Source organism: Habropoda laboriosa, unplaced genomic scaffold (assembly GCF_001263275.1).
Source record: "Habropoda laboriosa isolate 0110345459 unplaced genomic scaffold, ASM126327v1 scaffold54, whole genome shotgun sequence".
In the NCBI taxonomy this organism is placed as follows: domain Eukaryota; kingdom Metazoa; phylum Arthropoda; class Insecta; order Hymenoptera; family Apidae; genus Habropoda; species Habropoda laboriosa.
The window spans coordinates 228,972-251,781 of NW_017100156.1; the positions used below are offsets into that span (position 1 = coordinate 228,972).

Here is a 22,810-nt window from a genome sequence, read left to right on the forward strand (position 1 = left end):
TATTATATACACGTTAAAATAACTATTTCTGCTTAGAATGGTTACGATGTAAATTAAACATTGAAATAAAATTACGACGTGTATATAATTAACGAGATAATTCATTGATATTCTTCAAAGGGTAGGGCAAAGTAGAATTCACAGGTTGGATAAAAATTGATCGTAAACGTTAACGGGACTCACTGTTTAATTTTCATTTTTTCATCAGTAGAAACGAAATCGGATGATTTTTATTATCATTTGAAGTATTTTTCTATATAGTTTTCCCACGTTTCACGGTACCTGTATATGTGTATACACGTTTAATATGTACATACAGATAGCCATGTACACATGCACACAAGCATATGAAACATAAGTACGCGTATGCAATATGTAGGTACTGACAGGGTCTTTTTAGATGTAACCGCCAAAATTGAGATTGTAGTCAAGGTTAGAAATCGTTTGATTCATGATAGCCCCATATGGCATACGGTCGCGATTTTTTCAGTTATTGATTATCGAATACCTGTATAACAAACTAAGTGTTTCAGAAATATTGCACGGTACCGCTTCTCTATTATCCTGTTTTTTTCCACACCGTGTACGTATACATTTCGTGAAAGCTTTTGCGAACAAGCAAAACAATTTTTCATGGAATTTTCACCACACGAAAACGTCAAACGATGATTTTATATGGAGTCGCGAATTTGATTAACGTATTGAAGGCACGAAATACCGTTAGCTCTATCCAAAGGAATATTGCGTTATTTCCATGAGTGCGATCGCGTGTTTTACGAGGGTCGTTTGAAACTACACGATATTACCTATGAAATTATCTTATATATTTATTTACATGTTACACACAGAGACGGGTCATTTATTTATGTGGCAGCGTGCACAAAACGTAATATGGATTGTATCGTGCGTATATGGCATGTATGTATATAAGAGGAATAAAATTTATGACGTGCATACACACGTATATGGTAACATGCTGAAAGATACAGGCAGTTGTTGTTCTACTGGTATTTTGAAATTTCCTTGTGCTTCTGGAAATCGTTTCTTAACTGTTCACGCTTGATGGCATTTTAAATCATCGAGAACATTGTGCTTTAGGATATTCCAGGTTTCGATATTTTCTGCGTTATAAAATGTAATACATGTGTTTTAAGAAATATCAAGCTCAGAAATATTTTACATGTTACACGATGTGTAAAGCATTTTTTTTTAATTATTTTAGTTTTTCAAATCAATCAAAAGTATAATTTTTAATATACCTTAGACAGAATTTATCTTTGTATAAATAGAGATATTATAAAATGTGAAGAAGTGTTTTCATGAAAACCAATCGTGAGTCGATATTAACTTTCTTGCTACTTTGACGTTCAATGGTATTAAACAGATAGTAGAAGCAATGTTTAAGTGCTAAATAAATTTTTTCCTTTTTTTACTTGAATATTTATCGAACACCATTATCCTTAGAAACTGAAATAATAACATTAGCGTATAAATATTGATTAATTCACTCTGACGAATGTTTCTTGTTTGTAAATGAACTATCCTAACGAGAGTAAAGGAATTTATGTCCCATTTTACTTTGAAGAAACGGAGGAAATGCTACCTCTAGCCTCCGGGTATGAAAAAAGAGAGTTTATAGTTTCTGAGGAAATGGCTTGTAACACTTCACGCGACCCATTTTCACCGAAAAATGTAGCTTATCAGCGTGTACAATTGTTAATCAATTCGTTGCGTCACATCGTTCAAATATTCCATACGCTGTATATATCTAATGTTTCCAAATAGTCGTTAGAAATATTGTTAATTAATTCTAAGCTGATTAATTATTTTGCTAGCTATGCAATTATTGATCAGAGCTCGAGGAATTAGCTATTTTCAACGTTCACTTGATTATTGTAGTATAAACGGTACATTTCGCCGTTTAATAATCGAGCTTTCTGTTTTTCCTTCTTCTTTTTTTCGTCGTTTCATTGTTTCCTCGTTAACGTTAGCGGAGATGATTACGTTATGTGAAAAGAAGAGTTATCGCGGGAAATTTAAATTGTGGAAATTACCAAACGTACGTTTGCTACGAATATTCTAATTGAGGTAGAGTTTTTCACGGTTCTTTTTAACACTTAGTTTGCGGTAGTAATTTAATTCGAGTATACTTTGTATGCGTGTGCTGCGACGTGTGCGTGTGTGTGCAAAGTATGTGAAGTGTTTCTAAATTTATATATAAAACGTGCAATTCAAATTGATACGGGCCGATTTATGATGTGAAATGACGCAAAATGGATGTGGATAAGTGATCATGTTACTAACGATTTGACGGAGTCTATTACAATTCCAATGAACGTTACTGTTATGTACGGTTGTACCTATATGTATGTGTGTAAGTCACGCTGTGACTTAATTAGTTTATAAAAATAATTTATTCTTGCACAACAAGTGCAAGTGGAATTATATTTGTTATAATATTCCGTGGATAATAGGAATAATGACAAAAAACATAAGGGATACGGTAACTCGGGGAGTTAGTATTTCGCCGGCGTAATGGTAAAAGGCTTTTACATTCGTTAGCGCGTCCTCCTTATACAGAAATTACTGCTTTGAAAGCTTCGAATAATTTTCGTTTCATTTTTCTGCGAACAATTCTTCTAGTTTCTAGTACCAATATGGCGGACGCGGTAACGTAAAAGTTACCTAAAATATCACGAATTATTCGATCTTCTCTCAAAACACCAATGAAATTGTTCAAATACGCAGGGCTGTATTTATCATAAGGCGTGTTAGGCGCAAGCTGGGACCACATTTCAAAACCTTACCCCTCACAATCAACAATATAGAAAACAGTCTAGTTATAGTTAAAAAATAAAGTACTTCTTTTTAAATATTAAATTCACGATATAAAAACATCTTTTAATTATTAATTTTTTAAAAATTTAAATTTGAACTGATTTATTGTTGTACTTCTTTTTTCAATGCAAATATACGTACGTCTACCAATGTTGTGTTATTTTTATTTTAATAAATCAAGGTATTACGGAAATGTCGACTTTCGTTTTCAATAAACTTAAAAAAAAACAAAATGCGTATGCATTTGATTAAACGAAATCGATTTATTCTTTTGAAGCATCGTAATGATTGTTGCGCGTCTAGGGTTGCCAAAAGAATAAATGCGGCCCTGCAAATACAGTAAATTCTCCACAAGAGTCAGTAGGTTTGGATTCTACAAGTGACAGTATAGATGGTCCTACGCCTAGATCTGCGTCATTGCAGCGTCCATGTTATCTCGCTCGCAGTCAGCCAAGCGTGTAACGCTACACCAGTCGGTTTCCTTTACGAGATTTCACGGCTCCACAAATCATAATAGAAAAATATAATTTCTTTAATTTTACTTTTTTTCATCTGAAATTTTTTTTAACATGTTGGTGAGATTTTTCTGCTGAAAATGATATAAAACACGATATAATATGAACAACATTTACGTATTAACACGTTCACTGTCGCGCCAGATTTACAGGTTGCTGTCAGGCGACCACAAAAAAATACATTTTAAGCATAGGATTATAGTATTATGCTTTATGTCTAGCTAGCTATGACGTTCAAAATTTTTAGTTGACAACATTTATTTTATTTTAATTATTCTAAACATTTGAGGCACTCCAGTCACTGATGACCACCATGACCATATCGAGGAAACAATCTAATGTTAATACTTATTGAGTGATTAATTTAATTTCATAATATATCGCTTTAACGAGCCACCGTTTGGTTGCCAATTGTTTATCACATAGAGTCGGCCTACCTCCACGTAAAAAAAAAAAAAACAAAAATGTAGGGTCGATTCCACAAGTGTCAGTAAAATGTAGGGTCGATAGCAGCAGAAAAGCTGCTAAACAATTAGAATTAAATGTAACGATAGAAATTATTGCAACAACGCGTAATGCAATTGAAAAATTGAAAGAATCAAAAGAAAAAACGCGAATTCGTATCTTTTTCGATTCTAGAATATAAGAAAATTTGAATAAAATACGCGACGAGAATTGGGGAGAAGCATAAGTTAAACGCGTAAAAATATTCAATAATAAACGAACTAGGGATGAAGCTATTATTTCAATACGCGATGCACTGACTCTAGTATTTACTAAAATTCAAAAATTCTCGTATAAATTCCGAAAATAGATTATTAATTACGGTAAACTACTGAGACGGTTTAATTAAGGGTGGGCATGGTGCTGCTTTAGTTTGAAATGATTTATAAACACATAATTAACAGAGGAAAAACCGTGAAACGGCAAAACGTCTACATTCTAATTGTTATAACATGTAAACAGAACTTTAAATTTAGTGTAAACAGAAAAAATATATAATACAATTTATTTCACGGTATTGCAACAAATAAACGTTGAATCAATATTTAATTCGTATAAAAACAATTATTTAACGTAATAATTTTACCTTCACTATGGCTATTTTTAATCTACGACCACAGGTCAACCTGATTTCTAATCCTTACGAACTTTAAATTCAGTCTAAACTGAGAAAATATATAATACAATTTATTTCACGGTATTGCAACAAACAAACGTTGAATAGATTCTTAATTCGTATAGAAACATTTATTTAAAATAATAATTTCACCTTCACTATGGCTATTTTAAATTTACGACCAAGGGTCAACCTGATTTTTAATCCTCCGAACTTGATTTCACAACGAGAAAGTAATAAGATCGTTGAAACGTACTTATTTGTCAAAGAAACTTGCAAAAATGTATAAATAATAATATGTAATGTTTTAACAAATTTTTGGAAGTATAAATTAATAATAAAATTGTGAAAATTAATAAATTATACGTTATTATAACATTAATAGAATTATGACTAAACCGAAGTTCGAAGTCGAGTATTTAAAGTCTGATATTACGTGCCTAGCGAGTGCCGGTAATTGTTAAAATTTGTTTAATAATTAGTAATAGAAATTCTAATTGATTCTAATGTATACAAGTGTTACAAGAAGGCTGAGTGTGTACAGGGTGGACATAGACTAGCTAGTAGCCCCCGACCACTCTATTCACATCTCAGAACCTTCAGGTCAAAATACGCCGCGAAGTGTCTAGGGCCCAGTATAAAGGGTAAATGATTTCGCGGGACATCGGCGGGTCCTTATATACCTGCGGTACCCTCTCCCCAAAGTCATTAGCAAAATCGTCGGTTAGGTCAGGCGGGAAATTTTCGCGGGAGATTTTCGCGGGAGATTTCCGATATCGTAACACGGTATAATTTATCAATTTTTTTCGCGGGAAACGGACTACTTTGCGCGGGAAACGGACTACTTTGCGCGGGAAACGGACTACTTTGCGCGGGAATCGACTACTTTTCGCGGGAAACGGACTACTTTGCGCGGGAAACGGACTACTTTGCGCGGGAAACGGACTACTTTGCGCGGGAAACGGACTACTTTGCGCGGGAAACGGACTACTTTGCGCGGGAAATCGATAATTTCTCGCGGGAATCGGTCACTTTTCGCGGGAAATCCTTCGTTTTTCGCGGGAATCAATTATTTTTCGCAGATAATCGCCGATTCTTTCGTAATTCTATTTTGATTTCTATTGTAATGTTATAATAACGTATAATTTATTAATTCTCGCAATTTTTTGGTATAAATTTATACTTCTAACAATTTGTTATAACATTGCATATAACAATTTATACGTTTTTACAATATTCTTCAATGGAAACATAGGTTTCAGCGTTCTCGTTACTTACTCGTGGTTAAATTAATTTCGTAGGGATTAAAAATCAGGTTGACCTGTGGTCGTAGATTAAAAATAACCATAGTACAGCTAAATTTATCGAGTTAAATAATCCTTTTTACACAAATCAAAAATGTATTCAACGTTTGTTTGTTATAATATCGCGAAATGAATTATTTGTTCAGTTCTGTGCATTTTCTCTACAGTTCAACCTAATTTACTTAAATTTACGTTGCGAGACAGTAAACTTACTGACTCTTGTAGAGAATTTACTGTACTTTGTCCAGTTTGGTGGAGAATATCGTTTAAATGCAATGGAAGTTTACCTGTGTTTTTCTGAATTTCAAAAATTCAGGCAGAATTGTAATTTATCAATTTTCACAATTTTGTTATAAATTTATACTTCCGACAATTTGTTATAACATTGCATATAACAATTTATACGTTCTCACTATACAAACTCGATTTCTTCGAGAGAGATAAATCATTTCGATAAGTACTAGTTGTACTTTGTCCAGTTTGGTGGAGAAAACGTATAATATAATTTATTTCACGATATTATAACAAACAAACGTTGAATACATTTTTCATTCTTTGAGAATTTCTTATCGTTCGAATCAATTGATTTAAGATAAATTGATAAATGCAGAATTGAGATATACTTGAGATCTCTAAAAAATTAGCAGCAGATTTAATATCGATGAAAAGTGGGAGGTGTTTCCAAACTTTTGGCCGGTAGTGTACACCATGTTACACTATGAAATTCTAATAATTTTTCTCAGAATCTCAACGATTCTGTACGACCGTACAGCTTTGCTTCGCGTTCAACAACAATTTTAAATTATTAAATTAATTAATTATCAATTCCTCTATTACTCTCCTCCAATTCGACAAACCTCCGAATGTCACAAGCGTTCCAACACTTACAAACGCGAGCGCGTACGAATCTCGAAGCCGGAACGATCACAGTGCCATAAATCGAAGGAGAATTCGGGGTGTAAAAATCTGACTGTTTCGAATGGAACGTAACGTTGTTTCCAGTCGGTGTTTGCCAATAAAAGTCACCGACAGAAGTGGTTAGCCGTTAATCCAGTCCGGCAAGATGATGGATCGACGCGGTGATGAATGCGAACGGCCGATCGACGGAAACGTTCGCGATCGGAAATTGTCACTTCCGCCGGACTAATGCCTTTCCGGCGAAGATAACGCCGGCTGTTACGTAACCCGTCCCCCACAACGATCGACTTCCCCGTGACTTTTCTTCCGTTACTCTGCCTCCTCCTCCTCCTCCACCGCGTTCCAACGTGTAACAGTGGAACGAGGGTTTAACCGGTCGCGATGATAATTCGAACGTGTTTCGCGCTTCGTGGCGGTCGTTCGTAACTCCGTTCACGGCATTAAATATTCATCGTGCCGGCAGATCTCGAAGCCAGTCCCCCCGAAGTCCGGTATTTGCACTGGGTTACTGTCGGTGCGCGAATTAGAGGATCCTACCACTCGGAACGTTTCAATTTCCGTTCGAGGAAGCTGTCTATAAATACTGTAGCGCCAGGTCCTTAAAGTGGAGGACAATTTACGTTGTTCATTTTCTTCCTTCCTTTCCTTCTTCTCCTCTTCTCCCTCCCTCTCCTTCTTCTTCGATTTCTTCAGAGGGGGAGGGAGAGAGGATCGGAATCGAGTGACATTTTTTAAGTTCAACAGCATGTGGCGACCGCCACGGAGGGCTTACGTACTTAGGCCTGGCGACTCTTGGCCCTCGAGGCGAACAATCGAGAGATGTTTTTCTTCGTCCTCGAGGACAAGAGTATCGCCTCGGCAATGCAGGCCCGCGCCCCCACTTCCTGGGACTTTCCCAGGGAAAAGGGAGCCCCGAAAAAGGCACGAGGCCTTTTGTCGTAGAGCTTCTCTGCACGCGCATCACATAGTACATTTGAAATTAGTTTAACCATGCGAGTAATCATTTTCACCACGTCACTTCCAAAGATAAAAACGCGAGGATAATTTTTAGAGACTCCGACGTGACGTTTAACTCATTAGCGGAATTTTCTTTTCTTTTCTTCTTTTTCACGCTTGAACGATTCGCTGGTAAATCGATGGTAAACGAATCGTGATTACATTACGTCAAACATCTCTCTCTCTCTCTCTCTCTCTCTACCTCCTTCTCCCTTTTACTCCGCGCTAGGTGTGTATTTCCGACGGTTTTTTGATCGACGAACACGTTACGAAGAAAAAACAGCCGCGACGTGTACGTAAACGTTTAAGGGAACGAGAAACGCGTTCCGCGAGGCGAGTTCAACAAATTGTTTCTCGCCTTTGACGGTGGCTGGCCTGGCAGCACTCGAAAGAACGACACAGCCAACCCGGGGGGGAGAAAAAGTGGGAAAAAAATACGGTGAGAAGAAGAAGGGCGAGGGAGAGAGGGAGAGAAAAATAAGCAAAAGAAAAGGGGGGAAAGGCTAGGAAAAAGGAGCAAGATTTACTAACGGCCATGCATAAGCGGGTAAGTTGGACCGGGTCGTAATTAAGGCAATTACCCCAGAAAAATCTCATCAATATGTTAAGAAATATTTCGTGATAAAAAAACGTTAAATTAAAAAAGTTGATATTTAAATCGCTTGGTTGCCCCGACTCACGTTTCATGCTTATCTTTTATTCGTTGTCCTTGTCTACGTTCGGCATACTACAAAGGCGGGCGCGAGGCTCGAAAACGTAGTTCCTGACTCTAGGAGTGTCAGGTTTAGCTTCCTTGCGGTCTGACACTTGTGGAGAATATACTGGTCCTACGTTTCTTGACCAAAAATTTAGCGTTGTTATTATTATTTAATAAACACGTGTGTGTATCTATCTGTAACTGGATCAGCTGTTCGGTATTAATCTATCATTTGGTGTGGTACGTTCAAACTTTATGGTGTGTAGGTAACGATTGCGTCTATTCAAATATTTAACGCGGTTTACGTTCTCAACTAATCCACATGAAAGTTTAGAAAAGGCATAAGTGAACGATGAAGAGGAAAGACGCAAACCGTACGACGGCCGTGTGCACCGGAAGGAAATGTTGCAAAAGAAACTAACTGTGTCGGCATAGTGAACTCTAAAATACGTCCAGTGGTTTTAAACAGTGACGATTGAAATGTGATGAGAAGAAGACGGAGCAACATCGATAGTCTGGGGGATAGAATAATATGCACTTGCAAGCGTCGCGAGAATGTTCGTTAAAGGAGGTTCCTAGGAAGGAGAAGTCGCAAACGGAAAAAAGACACCCGCTGGAGACGGTTGCCTCCTCAATGAGGATGATGGAAGACACTTCGTGAAACTTGTGGTGAGTTTATGGAATATTTCAAATCCTTTTACCCCGAGTCTGACAATGCAAAAATTGCGATATCGAAAGATACTTATGCAAGTTGTTTCTTCTAATGGAATAGATTTTTGGAATCGGAAAATTTTCAAATTCTTCAACTTTACTATCGACAAACTTAAAAAAAAAAAAGAGAAGAAAAGAATCGCTTACATATTTGGACTGTTCGATTTTTCAAACGGCGAATTTTAAGATATTTAGAATGTCGTTCACGTGTGATTTCGTACGATAGAGAAATAATTGTTTGTTTCGATCGATTATTTTCCCCGGTAAAGTTCGAAAGGATTTCGAACGAACAAGAGAATTGTCAGTGTTTCCTCGAATTATTCGTAGACACTACGAATGAAAATCGGGTTAGGGATTTAAACGAGAACCAAGATGGGGAAAACGTAAGAGAGTCAGAAGCCAAGGCGTACCGCGATATTCAGACCAAGACCGAGACCGAGACCCAGACCGAAACAGGTGTTCCAGCAGAAAACGTTATCAACATCAGAGGCGGAGTGTCTCGGTGAACCGAGGACGTGTTTCTCTTTAAAAGAAATTAGCAGTGATACCTTTCAGGGCTCTTGGCCTCCTCTCAAGTGCTCTAGAGTGTGGAGTGCAGAGCATGAGGTATTCAGTTCTCAGCGCACTACTGGTGTCCTTATTAACGATACACTGGTGCGAACTACGCCTTTGTCACGGCTGAACTTTCTAAAATACATGGAAGAATTAAAAATAAAAAGTGAAAAATTCGCCGTGAGACGTGTTCTAATTTCGTGGAACTCGACCGACCAGGGTGAAACAGATAGTAATTCTGGCTATTTGTTTCGTTGTAATTTTTCGGTAAAAATGGTCGTTCATCTTCGGTGTATATTTGGACGAAGTTTTCAGTTTTCTGATTAATTTATTATTTTTTAATTTGTAGTCGTGTATCGTTTTATACGTGAAACAGTGTGATTACGTATACCTATGCTAGCTTTTAGAAATTCCCTAGACTATGAAAATTTCAATTCTACGAAATTGAACGGAACACGAAGCCGCATTAAAATCAGTTGGAATCTCCGATGGCGATAGGACACAATATTCGGTCGTCGAAAAATTAAATAAATTTTCCCGTTTAAATTCAATACGAACCGCGAAGCGATCTAAATGCAAATGTGCCGTTACAATGGAGTTAAAGTACGTAATGCAATTAAAGTAACGTCAGGTTAAAGCGTAAACGAACTCGATTTAATCGTATAAATTACCATTTTCTTTTTCTTTTGTTTTTTTTCGTTGAAATTAATTCAGCAGAAAGTTTACGGTGTATTTTCGAATTACACAAGCCAGTCGAAAAATGCATACCGAGTGAAATAGAATGGAATAATTATTCGAATAATTCGACGATGTTTTGCCGGTTGATAATTGATTTTAACGTTGTCAATGGAAAATTAATGCAAATTTATCGCGTGTGAAATTTAATTCACATGTTTAAACATGTTTCCACTGTTTCGTTACATCGATACGTGATCCTCTTTCGAAATTTTTTAATCGTTATCCTAGCGAAGATGCTTTGTTCTTTTTTTCACGAACATTCTCGAGAAATACACGATATGCATCGATATATCAAAATAACAAGTGATACGGTAAGTGTTAAAAGTGCAGGAAGGAAATGCGTGCAGCTTGCAAAGAGTGCTCCATAAATATCAGAAGCTGTCGATTGGTTATTATCAATTATCCACTCCAGCTCTTCATCAAACAACTACGGGAACCCCCTATCTTTACACCTTTTATCCGTAAACTGCTAGAGTTCTGTTCGGTAAAAAACGTTATCAGTTATCAGTTAGCTGTTCGAGCTGGGTATTATAAATGGCGGTGTCCAAGGGATGGTGAAATTAAATTTGCAAAGCACTCAATGTTTCACGGAGAAACGTCGAGAAATTCCCTTAACCATATTGTTACGTTTATAATTAATTTTCTTCTTTATTTTTTTTCCATACATTTTACTTATCACGTGAATGCTATTGAAGATGAAAAATTCCTTGGAAATAATGAAATTTCCACGAAGTTCAGAGTAATCGATTCTATTAGGCGTGAAATTTGATGAAATGTCGCATAGAACGGTTTGAATTTTTATGATCAATTCGCCTAATTACCCTCTATACTATGTACCATGTATGTATATCTATTCTGTATACCAAGTTCAACGAGCAGCTATTTATTTATGTCAAAACCAAATCCAGTTACTCAAACACAAACAAGCTAAACGTTGTGTATATAGAGGAGAATCTCGTTGAACAATTTTAGTTTTAGGGAGAGCCGCAACGATAAATTGCGGTTTTAAGCGTGGTCCAGAAACTTTGAAACTTCGGTAATGAAAAGAACTCTCTTCGACTTCGATGGAACCTATCCGACCCATCCTGTATCGATCTTTCAATGCCTCTCTCCCCCCTCGCACCTGGTAACGATTCGATACGTTTCTGCGTTTCTCTAATTTCAATTTTCATTCACAAGTGATTTTTCAAAAGTGTAAATTCCCGTTTCTCTTGAGTTGCAACAGTGACAATTCCTTCGAGCTGTCGAAATCACAGAGCGAATTTCACAAGGGTGAGGAATTTTGAAATTCTCCCGATACCCAACCGGGGGAGGTGGTAAATCCACGGTCTTTTTACATCTCTATGAATAGAAAGTTTTTTTTTCATTCGGAATACTTTCGAATTACGCGATCGTCGGTGAATTCCATTTGCTTGGATTATTTTCTGATCGATCACACACACTGTCTCGCACTGTGTTAATGGATATGTAGAAAATGTTTATTTACGCGTGTGTTTGAGATGGTAGGTGATATCAGGTGTGGTAAGGATGAACTCGCGGTCGTGGGTAAGACGGAGATGACCACTAGATCCCTGCCTCCTCCTGCAGACGAAGACGAGGAGGACGAGGAAGAAGAGGAAGAAGAAGAGGAGGAGGAGGAGGAGGAAGTCGACAAGTGATATCCACTCTCTCATCGCATCGATGACGACCCCTGCGTCCATTGATAGAGGTAAAATTTTCTGCGAAACGTAACCAAGCAACGGTTAAAAGTCTCATTCTTTTCCCATTATTCTCACCGTGCAGAGGTTGTAATTCTGATAACGTTCGACGATATGTTAGAATATTTTTGAGTAAATCGATGTTGGTTAGCAGAGTACACCGCGCATTTGGTAGAGAGGGCTCTTTAAAAAAAAACGATACGAGTGTTTAGTTGAAATTTTAGAACGACGTTATAGTTGCGATAAAAATTCATTTTTAATCGAAATTAAACGTTCGACGCTTTATAGGTGAAAGATTACAATCAGTTAGAAAGATTATGCAGAACCCTTGAAAGGTGATCGTTGTGAAGGAGATCTATCATTATCATTAAAGTGGTCCTGAATGATTTTGCAAGATATTGAATATTGGTCGTTGTTTGAAATATAGATTTTTTAAGTAAAGGTTCAATTTTTTCCAAAATAAAGTTAGTTTGAGAAGGAATTGTGTATTCGTATGTAAGCAGAAGCAACATTTTTGAACATTCTATGACAATGTATACTCTTACAGTGATGCACTATTGTCAGTTTGTTTTGACAGTTTAAATATACCAAGTTAGATAGGCGTGCATAGTCTTTTCTGACCGCCTGTACATCTTACATACACAAAATTCTATTTTTCCATCCTCGTTGGGGCCTTATACTTTCAGTCGTTTACCGATTATTTTCATCGATTGAACGATATCTTTCGTCGAACGTGAGAAAATACAGGTTGGACAATATTATTCGAAATGGCGTTAGGGTGAACGCTTGCTTAATTAAAGTGAAACTCGAATTTACAATGGAGAACGGGGGTGTCGCGAAAAATAACCGTTCACTACTTGAATATAATGTTTCTCGTGTAGATAAAAAGATTCTTTTCATGCGATAAAATCGGCCAAGTGAATCTTGACCTAATCGAGTTGTTTACGCTCGAGACCTTGATGCTCGCCAGACCACCAAAGAAATTTCGGAAACGAGCTGTGGAATATATGCTCCCGTTACGAAACTTGTTTTCTTGCAAGCGGCGCTCGTTTTTCTGCGCCGCCCTCTCATCGTGGGAATTATTTTTCACGGGGAAATTTTTCCAATTTTCCCCCGTACCAGACGAGAAAGAGAAAAACACCCTTTTCCAGGGTGCAGCAAATGAAAATTGACGCGTAAGCAACGGGACATATTTCATTTCGACAAAGGAAATAAAATTCTGTTTTCACGTCGACGTGAAAGTTAGGGGAAATTCTTCGGTGACGACGGGAACAATTGGACTGTAATAGAAATAAAACACAAGTTACATACGAAAATATCGAATGAACCTTTTCTCCACGTCAGATTTGCCTGTGACTAGTTTTTAATTAATCACCTGTAATTTAATTCTCGTTCTAACGGTAAATATCCGCCAAATTGTCGGAATTTTCATCCGGTCTGAAAACACGATTAAAATAATAGTTCGTAGAATCGAACGTCCGGCTAATCGAATTTCTACGGCTACATTGAGATGAATCCGAGCCGAAGGCCGCAGTCTAAATTCGTCCCGTTGAATTTCAGCTCTTATTCCTCTCATGGATTCTACACGTGACCTTGGATCATTGACATTATCAACCAGTATTCTATCTAAGGCAAATTTTTTCCCCTATAATCTTCTCGTGTAACAATTTCTACAACCTCGGAATATTTCAACTGATTTCCTCCAAGAATTCTTATTCGAACGTGAAATTAATCGAGAGGTGAAATACCTGCACGAAGTGTCGCCGGTAATTTTTCCTTGGATGAGAAAAAGAAAAATGTCGAATGAGAAAAAAGGAAACGTGAAGTAGTGGGGAAATTATATTTTCCAGAACAACTTCATTCGGAACAGTTTACCTCTGTGAAAATAAAATTCTATACCCGAAAAGTTCCGGCGAAAAAACTCGGAAAGAAAACAACGCCGCGATATATCTCATGGTGTGTGGAAAATACCGAAGTACTTATGTACCTTTCTAACATCTTTTTTTCTCTCTCTCTCTCTCTCTTTCACATTCCGGAGCAAGTTTCACTGGACTATTATTCTCGTGGAATCTTTTAAAACTCGCCAGGGCAAGTTTCGGCCTGGCGACGCGACCAGTCAAAATAATTCGTTTTTTTGCATAAACCATTTAGCTATAACATGGCACTGCAGTCTTAACGCGAACCTTGAGCTACTTTAAGGCGGCACCAGGCTCAGTTTGGCCATCCCTCGAGTAAGAAAAAATGCAGGAAGCATTGAAGTTCTTCCGCAAAAGGGGTCCGTCCATAGGTCGACCTATATCGAGCTTGACCTTTGTCCTACCGCATGCTGAACGTTTCTCTGTTTTTCTTGCTTGCTTTCCTTCTTTCTCTTTCCAATTTGATCTTCTTCGATAGGGTGGTCCGGTTCATCGAATGCCGATTTGCAATTATGCTTTAATTAATACGCGTTCTTGCCGCAAAGACAATTGTTGTGCCGGACGTTTGTCGAGTGTACCTTGAAATCGTGCGGCAATATCTCCTCGTTTCGCCGGTTAATTCTGTATTGATAACACGGTTGATAATTGGAGTTCACGGAACATCGTATTTCACGGAATTAAGGATACCTGCGTCGAATTTTCATTAATTTCGAAATGATCGTGTCGCGATGGCGAAGAAAAGAAGGAAGGATATAACGAGGAACAATGGAATTTAAATCGTAAATCATACTAATTAGAATTACTGACCTATTGATGGATCGAATTTAGTTCAACGATGAACACGACTGATTGCAGCTGATTATTCTGATGACCCTGGTTCACAATGGTCCTCATAGCAGCCGAATGGACACTTTTTTTTAATGGGTCAAGTGTGAACTACTAATTACACCGGATTTCATCCTCTACGAGGCCTGCCTCTTTTGCTGGATACCTTGATACCTAACGTATCATACAATCTTTCTCTTTTTCCTTTCCTTTTTCTCCACGATGAAATAATGATCGAAGAACGAAAGGCTCCTCGAAATTCTATCTCGCAATTTGTCGCGAAGCGTGTTCGATTTTTCATCCGGGGAAGGGAGGAAAAAAAGATTGCACTCTTTTAGGGTCGTTAAAATTAAACTCGATTCGACAACACTTCGATAGCTTTTATTGGAGCAATTTATTACTCGAATCCGTTGCATTTAGTATAGATTCCTTTTCATTATTTCCACCGGATGTTTGGAAATTAAACGAAAGCTCCAATTTATCGATCACATCTCACACTTCGAAACGTTCATCACACCTCGTCGATTGAAATTTTTCACCCTCTTGTGAAATCTTCAACACTCTCGACTCTGTCGCGAGTGTAACGTAAGATTCCGGTACAGCGAAAGAAAGGTCCTTTCGAGCTAACGTAAAAAGTCGCTAGGTTCTCCCTAAAAATTCACAAGACATCGTCTCGGCTAAAGACATCCACTCGCATTCGAACGGAACCGAGCGTTGGGGAGAGGATTAAAGAGGAAACGAAAGGAAAAGGCGAGCGGTGGATCTTCTTGTTCTGAATCGCGCAGCCTCGCTGTCTAGAAACACGAGGAGAAGCGCGGCAAGGCAGATGGTTAATTTCGATAAGGCGGTGAGCTTATTATCGAGTGGGTGGAGAACGGAAGGCGGCCGATGTAAGCACGTATCGTAGCTTTTGTGGCTGGCAGAATGGATTCCATAATGAGATGCCGTGTAAACTGGGACATCTAATTATACTCGAGTGCACACCACTCCAGAAACGTTCGGTCGTCCCTGGAGCTCGAGCCTGGCTCCTGTCGAAACGATAACGAATATTCAAGGATCACCCGACAACGAGGCTTTACAATATTCGACGATCGTAATTTACCAGCTTCTGTAACTGGGTAGCAATAGTCCGGCGATATTGCGCGTTTCGAATCTGCCAGATAATCGTATTGGTAAATGGAAATCGGTGTTCAGTTTTTGGTCCTGTCCTGATTCGCCGAGCTTTCGGTGGGAGAGGGTGGGAGGGAAGGGAGAAAAAGACCATCCAGAACGTTACACGGGATCTCCATTTGCTTTCGGTTATATACATTAGGGTTTGAGGGACGGCTTGTGTTTCATAACATGAGAAAGTAGGTGAGCCCGCGGTACCGCATACGAATACTTCATAACTCTTGATAATATATGGATGAGAATTGTCCGGTCCCGACGTTGCCAGACAGAAATTCTACGACTTGAAAGCTCCAGGACAGTGTAAACGCGAGGGATTTCGGTATACGTTTTAACGTTACCCTCATTCGGCGGCTGTAAAAAATGGTGATTTTTTTGTTTATTTATCAAAATTGGAACGTTGTGCAACACTGAGTCTTCCGATGAAAAAACAAAGAAGAAGGAGAACGAATCGAAAAGTGTGATTATTTGATACAGCTGTTGCGAACGTTGGTGGATGTTGGCGAGAAATTGTGTCACTCTAGCGTTAGAAACGTGGGTTTTACTTTTTGAAACAAGGTCGTGATTTCGGTTTTACTTTTCGAAATATTGAATCTTCGTTGTAATGGAATTTTATTGGAAAAGTTTGGTTATCCGGTATTGCGGCGAACGTTCGATATTGACTGTTTCAAGTTTGTACCACGGGAAACTGCATAGTGACCGAACGGCCACTGTTTCTCTCAATTGTGGAAGATTGGAAACGTTCCTGAAATATCAGTTATCGAGCATTTGAAATGTAAAAAGAAAGGATGAGGTTGGAGAGCGGCGATGAAAGCAAGAGAGAGGGTGAATGATACCGAGAAGGATGCAATCACCAGAAGAACAATCAGTCCTAAGTATGAGCTTTTGAAGTACCATCGGTATATATATCTCTCTCTCTCTCAACCATAACGACTCCCTATTTTCTTCCGTCTCTCATTCGCTCGTTACTCTTCACCGTTTTATACTAATTCAGGATCACGCTACTATTAGAGACGATTTTCTTCTTTTTTCTTCTCTCTCTCTCTCTCTCTCTCTCTCTCTCTCTCAAGTGGTAGTCGAATTTTCACCGCATATTCACGGTCCAATTTAACTTTCACTGTTTCATAAAGGCTACGTAAAAAATACAAAAAAAAAAACAAAAAAAAATGATATTATTTCAAGGGAATTAATTTCCCGCCGTTTAGAAGAGCTGTGAAATGGTATTGTTAACCATTTCCGTTCTCGCCAGTCCGAGAACGAGCATATTACCGCTAATGGATTAGAAGCCATCAAAGGAAGAGACGTGAACGTAATCTACCGCACAATTTTTTTAATGCAACATGTTAATAATAATCGTCGTTGTTAACAACGTTGTAACGTAAAGACCGGACGAAGATCGGTATACTAATCGGTGACAATGTCAGACGGGGAAGTCCATTAGAATAATTAGATCTGACTAAAATATCCTTTCACCACGAAGTACGTATATATTATACAACATACGCGAAAATTTACAAGATTGTCAATTTCAACACTCCTCCCCTAATATGTCCAAATTTTCACCCATACGTCCAGATCAACGTACAACGTGGATTCCCCTTGAAACACACCCCCCGAATTTTTTCGCGTCAACGAAAATCATGTTACCGGTCCTTTTTTTTTCTTTTTTTTTTTTTTGTTATTACCTTTGAAACGCAGAGAATATTGTACGATCAAAACAATGACAAGAAACGGCAGAAGCAACAGTGAGCCGGCCGTGAGCTTTGACCCGGTGACCCGTAGTGCGTGGGCTGGGAAGAGGGCACGGAGCAACGGGAGGGGTTCTTTCTCCTCTTGCAGCCTGGAATCGATACCTGGCTCCCCTGCCAGCTCAACCACCCCGACGAGTCCTCCGTCTACCCTCTCCTACCCCCAAGCTGAAATGCCTTCGACCGCCTACCTGCCCCATATCGATTCCCATCCGACACGACCCCTTTTGTCCATCACGAAGAAAAGGACGATTTCTTTCTTGATTGCTTTACAAATTGCTGCTCGGCTGCTGGCTAGGTAGTACCAGTCAGAATCGATATAATTCGACCACGATTACATCTTCAATAGTCACGTCTTGTTCTTCCTATGGAGCTCTCGCGATTTAATAAATTGAGTTTGCTCGGTTGTTCGAGAGAGAGAGAGTTGTGTTGGTTATCAATTTTACTCGTCCTGTTTAGATAGATGGCTATTTCATTTGTATATGTACATGTGTTATACGTATACGTGCATATATGTAGGTAGGTATGTCGGTAAACGGAAAACGGGGTGTGTCGATGGGTTGTTTCAGAGAAGATGCTCGTCTCGGTATACATTAACAGAGGAATATGTAGGTATCGAATACGTAGGTTTGATTTACGAGATATCTCTCCCTCCTTCTTCTCCACTGTTTGGTAATACAGAGGCGATGAAGTTCATTAATCAAAAAGACAATTTATCTATCTTCGGGCACTTATTTGTCAGAAAATAAAATTCCGCTCAGACGCTAGCTTTTCTTGGATTCTGACGATCGGAGGAGAGATACTGTCTCAATTGCGCGGTTCGTTTTCAGCGTTGGATAGATGGTGTGTCTGTATCATCTCGATGATATTTCATTCGTTGTAATACGCGTTTTTCAACGGCACACTTATTTCTTAACGGGGTTGTTAAGATGACAGGTTCCCGGAGAAAGATATTTCATCCATATTTCACGTAGAATGTCTGCGGAAAATTGTCGGAAAATGTACGATCACGAATTGAATTATTAAGCGATCACTTTTTATAACTCTCACGTGTGTGTGTGTGTGTGTGTGTGTGTGGTAATTTATTAATTGATTACTCTGTTAATACCTGTTACATAGTAATTCTCTTGAATAATGCCGAGTTTTTTCCATCGTGATCGATCGAGTATTTTTTTATTTTTTTCTTCTTCGAATCTCTTATTATTTCGTTTGAACTGTCTAACATTAACGAAGACGTGAACGACGTGCTTCGTCGATGTTCACAACGGGGCAAATTTTCGTTTATAAGCAGCTAAATTGATGGTTTAGACCGGTAATGTAGGTGCATCCATAATACGGATCCCTTCGTTAAGTTGTTAAGCCGTCAAAGGTATGCATTATACCCGATCGCGTGTAACCATCGGGAGATTTCATCGAAGTTTCGTGTCGTATAGCTGTCGAAGTTCACATAGAGATAATGGACATCGATGTTGAGAAAGGAGGATACCGTGTTTGTACATTTAAGGAGAGACCGAGTTCGAGTTTCCCTTTAAAGGAAAGAAGGGAAAAGCGACTGAACGAATTCCTCGTTGCTACTATATAGCTGTATAGACTCGTTTCTCTTTACCCTGGCCGGAACTCATTTTTGACAAGGACAAAGAAGTATCTGATGGAAGATAGTGATTAAAAGATGTTTCAACGTCTCTTCCAACGAATTTGTTCGTTAATTTATACGTGAAAATTCGTTCTTTAAAAAACGCGAGGTGAATTAATCATTTCTCAACGAACGAACGACCAGACCTCGACAGATTTCGATTAACTTGGTTGAATTTAATTAATTAGAGAGACGATACGTGCAAGAATAATTTTCAATGATTGATTAAGGATCGATAAAGGTTTGCTCCTTTTTCTTCTTTCTCCGGCATAGTTTGTCAAATGATCGTTTTTTAAGGCAGGTTCGTTATTATCGATGCTATCAGCAAATAGCTTTAAAGCTCTCGGAGGATTGTGTAAGGTAGGATCCTTGAGGGTTACCACATACCAGCCACAGGTTGTCGTCCTCGTTCGCTTAAATCGACCTATTAACCCCCTTATTCAGTGCTTCCTAAGCGAAATCTCGGAATTTCGACTGAGTTCACCGGGAATTCCGTTTCGTTGAACATCTAAAGAACGTGTCTATTCATTTCTTTTCTCTCTTTCAATCGTTCGAATTTTTCAGCTCTCCAAACTTGCAATCTTCGTCGAATTTTTGCCCCTTTTGATTATTAGGTATCCCTTTGTTCTCTTCACCCCTTTCGGATGATTATTCAATTTTGTATCATTTCACGACGTACTGTACGTGTGGAATGTTTTGTCCGCCGATGCGGATATTCCAATTTATATTACAGACGATAAAATTCAACAGATGTAATAGTATAATAATGAAGGGAACGGTTGTAAAAGTTAAAGGAGCATGAATTATGGACAAGAACGAATAATAAATTTTCTCCAATGATTCTGCGTTATTCAGTTATTTCTGGATTAATCTCTACCAGATGTTTCGTCTTTGTTTTCATTCGTTTATACATATACAGTAGCATCGTAATTTGTGCTCCAATAAGCGATGCGCATCTATAGCGCAGCATCCGAAATCGGTTTTACGTGGAAAAGTAAGGTAGGTCAAATAGATTTCTCTGCAGAATGGGTGAAGCGTTATCAGTGACAGGTCTTATCGAGACGTCGTAAGACAGGCTCCATCGATTCTCTAGCTTGGAATCAATATCCAGAACCTAGAACCTATGAGTACAATACTAGCATGGCTGAGCTGTATCAAAGTATCGGTCTGGACCATTTTATACCATCGACGAAAATTTCTCCACCCGAAAATTTTCTTATTAAAATTCACCGATACATTTTCAATAATTACAACGAAAACATAAATCTCAATGAGAAAACATTCTTATTATATTTTAGTATACGTACATATTTTCCTTTTTAACAAGTTCAAAGAAAAGATAAAAATAATGCAACAAATCCATTTTAACGATCAAGCGACGATATTTCGTTTCGTTGTTCTCAAGTAGATAAAAAAAGAAAACAAAATCAATTGCACGATCGAAGATTTCGTAGAATGAAAATTTGCTGCAAACAGAGATATAGCGTGTCTTCCTTGTTTTCTATTGTTTCGCCGGCCTTTTTCACTTTATCTTTGTTTTCAAAGTGTTCTCCATTCCCGAGGTAGCAGCCTCTCGATTGAGTGGCACTCTATAGGACACCCCTTGAAAGTTCCGCGCTATTGATTATCGCTGGAATTCGATAGCCACGCTATGACTTTTTCGAACCAATACCACGTGGTTCCAATACCTTTGCTCCGATTCAACAATAAGACGACGCCTTCAATAGATAGAAATTCATTTCCGGCCATTATCACACGAATATTGTCATTCAAGTCAACGATCCGTCATTTGCTTCGATGCTTCACTTTGTCTCGGTGAATATGAAAAATTACCGCCTAAGCGAATATTTATTTAGACGAATTAATGAAAAAAAAGAAAAAAATTGTAACGACGTATGTTAAATTTTATATATTAAGACAAATTTTTTTTTTTTTCTTTTTGGAGAATCGATAAGTTTCAATTGACCTGTATATAGGAGATGTTTTTAATTTATTATGAGGAACGAAGATGGGGAAAATGTGAAAAATTTTCGAAATATATCAATCGACAATCAAAGTTGGATGCGCGTTCGCATTACCAATTGAAACTCGAACAGAGTGTCACATTGTACACAACTTTCTATACAATTTGCAGCTTTTCTAACATTCGCATGAAAACTCGGTTTCGAGGGTAGGTATATACACATTTTTAGAAGTATTCTAAAAACGACGTTACCATTGTCGGTAACAACGAGAACGTAACAATTTGATGCTTGGTAAAAATGTCACAGTTTACCGACCAAGTGGGGTGCTCTGAGACTTATAGTCAATTCACCTTCTCCATCGCGATTTATTTGCAAGCGTGCATGTCCATACATTTCATACGAGCATGTCGCATAACCTTTTGTACGCGGAGAAGTGTGTCAAAGTAGCCTGGTACCCTTTTTTTTTTTCTCTCTCTTCAACAACATTCAAACCCGCTGACAAATGTAATTCAGCTTTTAGTATCTACCATTTTATTTAACAAACAGTTAAACAGGCAACGTGATCGCCGAAAGTGTTAAAGTCAAATTTTTGCGCAGGGTATTTTTTATAACTATACTTCGATTATAAAGTAATCTTTAATAAAGAAAGTCTGTTCGAAAACATTGGTTTTGCCTGATTATACTAGACGACGATGTTGTTTAATTTACAGTTACTTTTTCAACGGAAAGAATGTAGGATCATATTTCAAAATTATAATTATGCATTTACGGATAATTTACATGGTTCTATAATTTACATGGTTCTATAATTTAATATATTAATCAGTGGCGGCTTGTCCGTAAGTATTCCAGTATAAAACGAAACTTCCTGTTTTATAATTTCTAAATAATTATTTAGTTTATCTTCAATCCATCTCTTTTACTTTTATCGCTACAGCCCTGCCACTACGAATTCTTACAAGTCCCCCCACTGATATTAATTCTTGCAATTTCTGTGTTTATCAATCTCTTGCTCTAATTTGCGTACATTTACGAATTTTCTGTCTTTCGTTGAGATGAATGACAATTTGAATTCGCCCGAAGAAAGGCAAACACGACGGTGTACAGTGTAAAATTGTAAGTTAAGAGAATGTGAATTTTGTCCCTGTGTACAGGTATGGGGAGTGTTGTAGGCAGCAACGTGAACGTAAGCAACGTAACGACGAGGAGGATGGACACGACGACGTTCCTGCCGGAAGCGACGTCGACCCTCAGCGAGCGGGAGCAACTCAAAATTGAATTCTACAAAACTTACGATGTTATGACCGGGGTCAGAATCGCAGTGACTCTCGGTGGTTTTTTCGGTCTTATGATCCTTCTGCTTGTTTATAAAAGCAGGTAAGATTCTCTCCGTCGGTTTAACTCTCGCATTCTTTTTTCTTTATCGCAATTCTGTGAAAATCTAATTTTGAAATTCAAAATTCCCGCCGAG

The 22,810-nt window shown here is 38.2% G+C and overlaps 2 protein-coding genes across 7 annotated transcripts in view; one reads left to right on the plus strand and one right to left on the minus strand.

The window, feature by feature from the left end:
• Nucleotides 1-374, minus strand: part of LOC108576642 (cytochrome b561-like) — an 11,086-nt gene extending 10,712 nt beyond the window's left edge. The window contains exon 1 of the mRNA XM_017939684.1: nt 359-374. The gene's annotated coding sequence lies outside the window, so the exon portion shown is untranslated. The remainder of the gene's footprint in view (nt 1-358) is intronic.
• LOC108576602 overlaps nt 1-22,810 on the plus strand; it is a 26,364-nt gene that overhangs the window by 1,045 nt on the left and 2,509 nt on the right. For 3 of the 6 annotated variants that reach the window (XM_017939653.1, XM_017939623.1, XM_017939662.1), the window contains exons 2-4: nt 8,723-9,057; nt 11,889-12,097; nt 22,494-22,716. In XM_017939653.1, the coding sequence (XP_017795142.1) occupies nt 12,070-12,097; nt 22,494-22,716 (251 nt within the window). In that variant the 5' untranslated portion in view covers nt 8,723-9,057; nt 11,889-12,069. Of the gene's footprint in view, nt 1-8,707; nt 9,058-11,888; nt 12,098-22,493; nt 22,717-22,810 lie in introns of those variants that run through there. The other 3 variants (XM_017939638.1, XM_017939645.1, XM_017939630.1) reach the window with 3 other exon arrangements.